The following is a 9,316-nucleotide window of genomic DNA, read 5'->3' as shown; positions in this document are numbered from 1 at the left end:
AGATTGCATTTTTTATTGTTGAGTTTTGCATGTTCACATAAATTGCATTTATATCTAGATGGATTGCATTTATATATGTGTAAATGCAAAACTTAAGAATATAAAATGCAATTTATGTGAAAATGCAAAACTCAACACTATAAAATGCAATATGCGGAAATGCATATACAACTAGATTGCATTTTTGTGTTTAAAATATTGCATGTTTTGTGCCATATGGCAGCACCAGATTGGATGTACGTTGTGACTCTAAATAAGGGGGCACCCTAGTGCTCCCCTATATATATATATATATATGTATATATATGGAGATGATCAAAATAAGTATGTGTTTAAATCCAGAAATGTAGCCCAAATCTTAGGCACGGGATTAGATGATCTAATGGTCAATAATTAACCAAAATTACGGAAGGTCGTAATTAAGCAGTTTTAGATCATATTATAATATTTGAGTTTAATGTCATGTTAAGACCATTTTAGGTCATTTGGTTACTATGACCTTAAAATACACTAACTATGACCTAAAGATGCCTACGCATGATATTGTTCTGTGTTTCTGTATTTTAATCTAGTTTTCATAGATTAATATATATATATATATATATATAGGGTTTACATCTACCAAAAGAAGTCCCTAAGTACAGAAATACAGACCATATATGGACTGTCAGATTTGGAGATTAATGGTTATGATCTGGAATGACTCCTCGTTTTTGTTGGGTCATAATAAGACGGATTTGTGTCATGTGAGGGGTAAATAGGAATAAAAATAAAAATAAAAACTGTCGTTCCTTTTTTTGAGTGCGGATTAATTGGGAGTCATTACTCCACACTCTCTTTTCAACGAAAACTCCTCCACTTTTCCTCAAATCTTCTTCTTCTTCCACAAAATCAAGAAAAACCCTACCTCCACACAAATCGGCTAGTCCACAATAACCCTCATCCTAATTTACGATTCTGAAATCGACGAGGTGGGTGAACCAAAAGCCTACTTTAACAATGGTCGACACTCGAGCTTCTGGATCGGCGAGGCATGACGGAAAAGGTTAGTAAGATTTCGTACAACGATTGACTTAAAATTGACAAAATCTGGCAAAATTTTCACTTCAGTTGGTTGGATTTCACTTCAATCTGGTAGTATTTAATTGTATTTTTTTTTTCATAATCAAAAGGGAGAACTTCCACAAAACCCTCAACTGAAGTGAGGCCTGGTATTGATGACACAAAACAAGGTTAAAGTTATATTTTTTAACGTTATGTACTATGCTTTTGAAGAACTCATGAATGGTATGGGATATGATGGAGTTACACCTATTATATGGTGACTTGCTATGGGAAAAACACATAATTTTTATGCTTGGTTTGTGTTAATGTTATGTACTAATTTGTTGATATTTCAGATACAACACCACATAACAAAATCAGTCCAGAAGGGGAAAAAATGAAAGGAACGGCTGAAGATGAGAAAAACTTCCATTACAATGGCCTTGGAATGCTTTCCTCTTGTTTCTTATAGACGATAGCCCATGTGATGAGCATTACTGATACATTGGGTCATAGTAAATGATATTTGTGTCATAGCATTGTTAGGTTAATTTGTGTCATAATATACCAACATTCGAGGCATGACATAAACTACTGAGTTCCAGAATGTCTCATACAATTTGATCGAAATGTTCGTATCAAACAAACTAAATATTAGTACGACCGAATATTGGGTCATAATAAATGAATATTTGGGTCATAGCATCGTATGATTAATTTGTGTCATAATAAACCAACATTTGGGTCATTATATAACACTACGGAGTACCAGAATGCGTCATACAAATCTGATCGAAATGTTTGTATCAAACAAACTGAAGTAAAATACACGATTATTCTCATGTTTTTGACATATTAAAATAACCCAATATTAATAAGGCCGAAGAATACACAAATAATAACCCAAACATCATCCATTCTTTGGGTCATATACTAAACGAATATATGGTTCATGTCAACTTATGGGTAAATTGGGTCATAATAATCCAATATTCGAGTCATTACATAAAACTACTGAGTACTAGGATGCCTCGTACAAATCTGAACGAACTGAGTAATTTTAAACAACCTGACAATGCAAATAAAATTCTAGTGTATAAGTAAATCACGAAGAATAAATCTTCAATATTTTTTCTTGAATAAGTATAATGAAAGTTTGAAGGGATTGCCGATGAACGAGATGGAGGATATGGAGTGGTAAAGAAGATGAAGTTGATGATATTGAATAAGTTATCTAATTAATCACACACAAAAAATCTTAATTGACAGAAGAATAATGCAAGATTGTAGGGATTGCCATAACAAAACACTTGACAAAATATCATTTCTATGCTTATACGTATTTTTTATGATTAAAATAGTAATACTTAAGAAATTAATGGAGCCATTAGATCTTTTAATCTTAAGATGAGATCAGCTAATCCTATGGTTCAAAATCAGCCTGTATTTCTTGATTTAAAGGCATTTATATATATATATATATATATATATATATATAGGGATGTGATCAGTCCATAAGTGAAATTCTGTCAAAAATCAAAGCAAATCTCAGCCATTGGATCTTGTGATGTAACCGTTAGATTAATGCCACGTGTTACCTAATAATGTAGATTGTGTAGTCCAATAATGTAGCTCGGCTAATAATGTAACACGATTTAGTCTAATAATGTAGATTGTGCAGTCTAATAATGTAGCTCGTCTAATAATGTAATGCTTATACTGTAATAATGTAGCTCGGATATTATGATCACAACCATCCAATCTAAGGATCCAATGGCCGAGATTTGCTTTTATTTTTGACAGAATTTGCCTTATGGACCATAGTGCGCCCCTATATATATATATATATATAGGGTCTTGTTAGGTTGAGATTATTTAGCTAAATTGAGAAATGAGATGCAATATGGGCCACTAATCCACAAACTAAACAAAATGTCAACAAATACAACATTATATCAACAAGGGGGTAAAATCGTAATTTCATTAATAAAAAAAATCGTCAAACTCAAAACTGATTTCAAATCAGTTTCTAAAAGTTTCTCTAAAATCTCTCTTCAAAAATCTCAAATCTCGCTCATCTTCATCAAATTCATAGAACTCGAATCTCTTCAAAATCTGCAAAATCTCGCTGATATTCAAAATCTCGCTGATCTAAATGACGAACGAAGAGGAAAATCGGAAAGAATCGGTTGAAAAATCAATTGAAGCTGAGGAACAGGAGTCAAAATCGGCGATGCATGAAGCCACTTCTTCAGGTTAAGAAATTGATTCAAATTTTAAGTATATTGCTTTGATTTTGGTGTTTTAATAAACATCTCGATTTCGTTTTTTATGAATTCAGTACTTGCTGAATTTTTTTTTGATTTGCGATTGTAGAATCGGAATAGATGGCAACGAAAAATGCAGCTGAAAAAAAAGGAAGAGAAGAAGCTTCACCTTTCAGTTAAGGATTTGTTTAAATTTTTAAGATTATTGACATTCTATATACTAGCTATTGACATAACTATAATAATACACTGTTGACAGTAATGACAGTAGTGTATGCTTGTTTGAATAAGTATTGACATAATAATATTGACATATTGTATGCTTGTTAGAGTGGCTGTAGAAAACATACAAATGTATGGCTGTAGTAGTATGTCAACAACTATTGACATAGGGTATGCTTGTTTCAATGGCTGTTAGGATGGCTGTAGAAAACATATGTATGGTTGTAGTAGTGTGTCAATAGGTATTGACATATTCTAAGCTTGTTTAAATAATAGTTGACATAGTCATATTTATATAAACAGAGTATACTTGCCATAAACTTTATAAGATAATCAACAGGTTATGTCAACTTTAACTGTTGACATAATAGTAATAATATAATTGTTCTAACTATATATGGAAAATACCTTTTAATGACAAAGCATACTTAATGCCTGAAATTCTGTTAATTGTGATTGGTATATCTAATGAAATAATTTTAGTAATATACACACACTTGATGTCAAAAGAGTACACTTGTTATTGTCATGATACTTTGTATAATTGATATAGATTTATTATGTTTGATTTTAAACCAGAAAACAGAAGAACATCCAAGCGAAAAAGGAGTACCTCAATATCTCAAAAAGCGTTAATTATTGTTAACAAAAAGCAAAAGATTGTTATTGCTGAAAATCTATCTCAAAGGCTTCTAGTGAAAAGGAAGCTGATGTATTTTGTTGATGCAATAAGCAGACTGAATGAGGAACAGATTAATTCTGTGAAGGAGTTGGGTTTTGAGAGTATTGGATATTGCAGTCTAGAGTATTGGATGTTGCAGTCCGCGTGAATTTACCCTTGCAAATTTTTTATGATTGCCACATGGCAGCTGATTATTCGTCCACGTGTACAAATGATTGACTAGGAATGGTGGTATGGTTTTATTTTAAGATCGGTTGTCATTTTAACACATCCCTATATATATATATATATATATATATATATAGGGACGTGTTCAGATCAATAAGTGAAATTCTCGTCAAAAATTAAAACAAATCTCAGTCATTGGATCTTGTAATGTAACCGTTAGATTAATGTCACGTGTCCTCTAGTAATGTAGATTACTAGTCAAATAATGTAACTTAGCTAATAAGGTACTATTTTATTACAATAATGTAACATTTTAGTCTAATAATGTAGCATTTTGGGCTAATAATGTAGCTTATCACAACCATCCAATATAAGGATCCAAGGGCTGAGATTTGTTTTGATTTTTAACAGAATTTCACTTATTGACCATAGTGCGCCCCTATATATATATATATATATATATATATATATATATATATATATAGGATGTATTCAAATCCTTTTCATATCTTTTGTCCTTTTTCCTTCTTAATCCTAGCCCCACGATTTTGTCATCTGGCGGTTAGATTAATGCCACGTGTCATTTAATAATGCACATTTTCATTCTAATAATGCACAGCGGCTAATAATGCAATATTATAGACTAATAATGCACATTTTCATTCTAATAATGCATAACGGCTAATAATGCAACATTATAGACTAATAATGCATTGATCACAACCATCCAATTCAAGGATCCAAGGGCTGAGATTAAGAAGGAAATAGGACACTTAGGGTGCAAAGGAGCCTAACGCACCCCTATATATATATATATATATATATATATATATATATATATATATATATATTGATTGTTGTTATTAAAAGCATGGAAAAGAGAAAATAAAATACAGAGATATATAGTAGGAGGATAGAAATTTATTTTAGTAAACATGAAAGCAAAACACACAGCCCCAAGTTATTAGTAGATCAATTGTCATTGTTGCGGCCTATAGTAGATCAATTGCCATTGTTGCGGAGCAAATACTGAGCAGAGTGTTGCACGATGGCGATGAGTGATTGAATGGAAACGAGTGCAATATTCTCTACAGCTTCCTCTTTGAGCTCGTACTCGATCGTATATCGAATTATACATTGCTTCTCGTTTCCCTCCACCTCTATCACTTCAAATCTCACACGATACAGCGTGAACCCTAGATCCAGAAATCCACCTTCCACAATCTCTACCTCCCTCACACGCTTCTCGTGATCCAACACCATCAATTTCTCCTTAAGCGATTTCCATGTCCCTCCTACTCAATTAATTAATTAAATTAATTCGGATAATTACATAAATCTAGTGGAATTTAATTGAAATGAATGTGGATGGTACCTAGTTGGAAAACCATCTCGGCAATGGTTCCGACGCCGCCGTCGCCTTGGACAACGTCGACCCGACCGATGAAGTCGGGCATGGCTTCCTTAATCACTTTGGAGAGCTGGGGACTGCTGAAGAGCTTCCACGCTTCGGTTGCCGGTACGTCAACCGTCTTCTCATCGAATATTGTTCCGTACATCTTCGATTTCTGGTTGTGGCGGAGGAGATGTCTATGCACTACAAAGAGGAGTTTTGATTGACAGGGTTATTATTTATAATAAGGGTGTGTTTGAATTGGTAGATAGCGGCATTCATAGTGCATTTAATGGCCCAACATAGTGTTTGATTCATTGGTTAAATTTTCCGTATGACTCATTAATGGGCAAGGGCCTATTGAATTAAGGCTGAAAATGAATGTTTTATTATCATGAAAAATTCAGTGATAATAATATGTGCAACAGTATTTCAATCTTAAATTTACTGAAACATCTATGTCAATAATAATTTCGCTGGTGGATAACTTCGACCTGAGCTCGATTAGGATGGTCCTGTCAGGGGCGGCGCTGCTGGTAAAGAGATGGAAGCGGCTTTGCTCAGCCAGGTGTCGCAAACGGTTTTGGACAGGTGAAAAGTGAAAAATAACTGATATACCTAACTTCGTTTTTCATGTCCTTTAAATGATCATTTAATACCGTAAACACTAAATTCATTTTAATTACTCCCTATATTTGTGTAGAGATTATAAGAATTATACTACTAATTGACTTACTTTATTTTACTCTAAATTCAGTGTTAGGAAAATTAGTTAGGTAGGTGGAAGAATGTGAAGTTAGGTCGGATTAATTTGTCATTACTCCTTATTGATGTGTTGCATATATAACTAATCGATTCGAATCCTTATTATGGTACCACTTGCATCTAATACTTTGTCAATTTTGAATTATTATATAACTAAATATTACTTACGAAAAAATATAGTATGGACAAACATACTAGGAAATTTATGTTTATTAGTCAGCCCATGAATTTATTATTTTTATCTAATAACATGAATTCCTTGTGGTCTATCAAACCCACCTAGAATAATGGACAGACATACTAGGAAATTTATGTTTATTAGTCAGCCCATGAATTTATTATTTTTGTCTAATATCTTGAATTCCTTATGGTCTATCAAACCCACCTAGAATAAAAAAGGATAGAAATTATGATATTATTATACATGGCCAAGATGCACTTACTGGAGTCTACTTTATTGCCAAATACAAAGTAGACTTGTGTAAGGTGCACTTACACATATCACTTGTGGTGGGACGAGATGAGTACTACTTCATGTATATATATATATCTTTTATGTTACTTTATCTATTTCTTTAATTAAAGAAAATAAGTAGGTGGGTTCATGATAAATTAGGGTTACGGCATGACTGAGGTCGGGCCGGTCTTATCTATGTTCTCGTCCTTCGCCAAGTTGCCACTACCAACCAAGTCCGGCTCATGCGGCAATCATGTGGTCCGCAACGCTGAGCTCAAGGTCGTCGACCAGGACACCGGCTGCTCCCTCCCCCGCAACCAACCGGGCGAAATTTGCATCCACGGACCGCAGATCATGAAAGGCACTTACTTCTTAATTACTCCCTCCGTCCCGACTAAGATGATACGTTGATTTTTTTGGCACGGGATTTTAGGAGTTGTTGGTTAATGTGTTTAATAGAGTTACATTATAGGCTTTGTATCATTACATTTTACGTGCAACATCATTACATTAGACGTGTTGCATAAAGACATTACTAGAGCTGCATCATTACATTATTAACAGTTGAATAATTAGGCTGGAATAATTTTACTTAGATTCTTAAAGGGTTTAGCAAAAACTTTGAATATGATAAAACAACAATTATATTAGCTAGATCCAAGTCATCAACCCTAGTACCAAAAATAGACATTAAAAATAAAGATAGATTGATAAAATGAAGGGATGAGATCTGCACGGATATTTGATATAAAATCAGTGGTGGATCTGAACACTCCCATATATATATATATCTATATATATATATATATATATATAGGGTTTTGATCTATGAAGACCAGATTTAAATACAGAAACGCAGAACGCGGTCATACGTAGGGCCTTTTTAGGTCATAGTTAGTTTATTTTTAGGTCATGCTAACAAAGCATGACCTAAAATGATCTTAACATGACATAAACCCAAATCTTATAATATGACCTAAAACTACTTAATTATGACCTTCCGTATTTTTGGTTAATTATTGACCATTAGATCATCTAATCCTAGGGCCAAGATTTGGGCTGCATTTCTGGATTTAAACAATCAAGTGCAACACCATGTTATCCACCGTCCTACCAGTCACCACCTCCCAATATCCATCCTCATCACCAGATCGTACGACGCCTGCAACATATCCGCGTTCACGCCCTACAGATGCGCGATCTCCTTGAAAATTGTCATGAATCAGCTCCATGAATCCATTCTGCTCATCAGCTTGTTCTACGATATCGTGTACACCCCATTGCACGATCGCAAAGCTTCTCCATCTCCACCAGATCGGAGATCCACTCCGCAGAGTGCTGCTTCTTCCTCGACTCCGATGCGGTAGGGCGGGAGAGGCTGCACGCCGGAGGTAGTTGGCGTGGGGGATGAGTGAGAATTGTAGAGAGAGAGAGAAGTGGGTTGGGTTTGGGAAGATAGGAGGAGATGCATACACAGTAACTGCATGATATTTGATCTACCAAAATTACCCTTTTGTTAATAAAAAAAATCAAATATTTTGTAATTATTTATAACCATTAGATGTAATTAATGGATGTATTTGGATGTACGTTAGCACTTTAAAATTAGTTAGCATATTAGTACATCCCTATATATATATATATATATATATGTAGGGGCGCATTATGGTCCATATGGCAAATGGCTGTCAAAAATCAAAAGTAAATCTCAGCCCTTGGATCCTCAAATTAGATGGTTGTGATCATAATACCCGAGATACATTATTACACTAAAAGCGTTATATTATTAACTAGACTACATTATTAGACTGCACAATCTACATTATTAGACTACAACGTGTTACATTATTAGCCGAGCTACATTATTAGACTACACGATCTACATTATTAGGTGACACGTGGCATTAATCTAACGGTTACATTACAGGATCCAATGGTTGAGATTTGCTTTGATTTTTTGACAGAATTTCACTTATGGACCTGATCACATCCCTATATATGTATATGTATATGTGCCGATTGATCACCAATAATTAGAAAAGATTGATTACATAATCTTTTTGTGGAATGAATATTCATTCCCCCTTGGCTATCAAGTAAAGAAACGTGCGTATATATTATTAAGATTTGATTAGAATTGATTGTGATCAACTAGTAATATTAGTAGACGGAAGATTATATTCTTGGTCAAAAAGAAACTTATTTACTAATTATTTTATGGGCCTCTTTGATGGAAAAAGCTTTTAGGGTTTGTCCTCTCTCTGCCTATAAATACAAGTGTGGTGATCCCATCAAATCACACACATTAAGAGAACACA

General features: G+C 33.8%; 1 protein-coding gene and 1 long non-coding RNA gene across 2 annotated transcripts; one reads left to right on the top strand and one right to left on the bottom strand.

Moving 5' to 3' along the window:
* The first annotated feature begins 676 nt into the window (after positions 1-676).
* Positions 677-1,702, top strand: LOC125198835. The gene is made up of 3 exons (XR_007172479.1): positions 677-1,045; positions 1,173-1,232; positions 1,401-1,702. It is a non-coding gene; the product is annotated as an uncharacterized LOC125198835 (long non-coding RNA).
* Positions 1,703-5,285: 3,583 nt separating this feature from the next.
* Positions 5,286-5,974, bottom strand: LOC125198836 (norbelladine synthase-like). Its single transcript, XM_048097090.1, has 2 exons — positions 5,759-5,974; positions 5,286-5,678 (listed from the first exon to the last, which is right to left on the bottom strand). Exons 1-2 carry the CDS (start codon positions 5,940-5,942, stop codon positions 5,386-5,388), a joined length of 477 nt encoding a protein of 158 aa, XP_047953047.1. The 5' UTR covers positions 5,943-5,974; the 3' UTR covers positions 5,286-5,385.
* Between the last annotated feature and the right edge of the window lie 3,342 nt (positions 5,975-9,316).

Source organism: Salvia hispanica, unplaced genomic scaffold (genome assembly GCF_023119035.1).
Source record: "Salvia hispanica cultivar TCC Black 2014 unplaced genomic scaffold, UniMelb_Shisp_WGS_1.0 HiC_scaffold_292, whole genome shotgun sequence".
Taxonomy (NCBI): Eukaryota; Viridiplantae; Streptophyta; class Magnoliopsida; order Lamiales; family Lamiaceae; genus Salvia; species Salvia hispanica.
The sequence above is the reverse complement of the archived record's forward strand: the minus strand, read 5'-3'. Positions and strand labels throughout refer to the sequence as shown.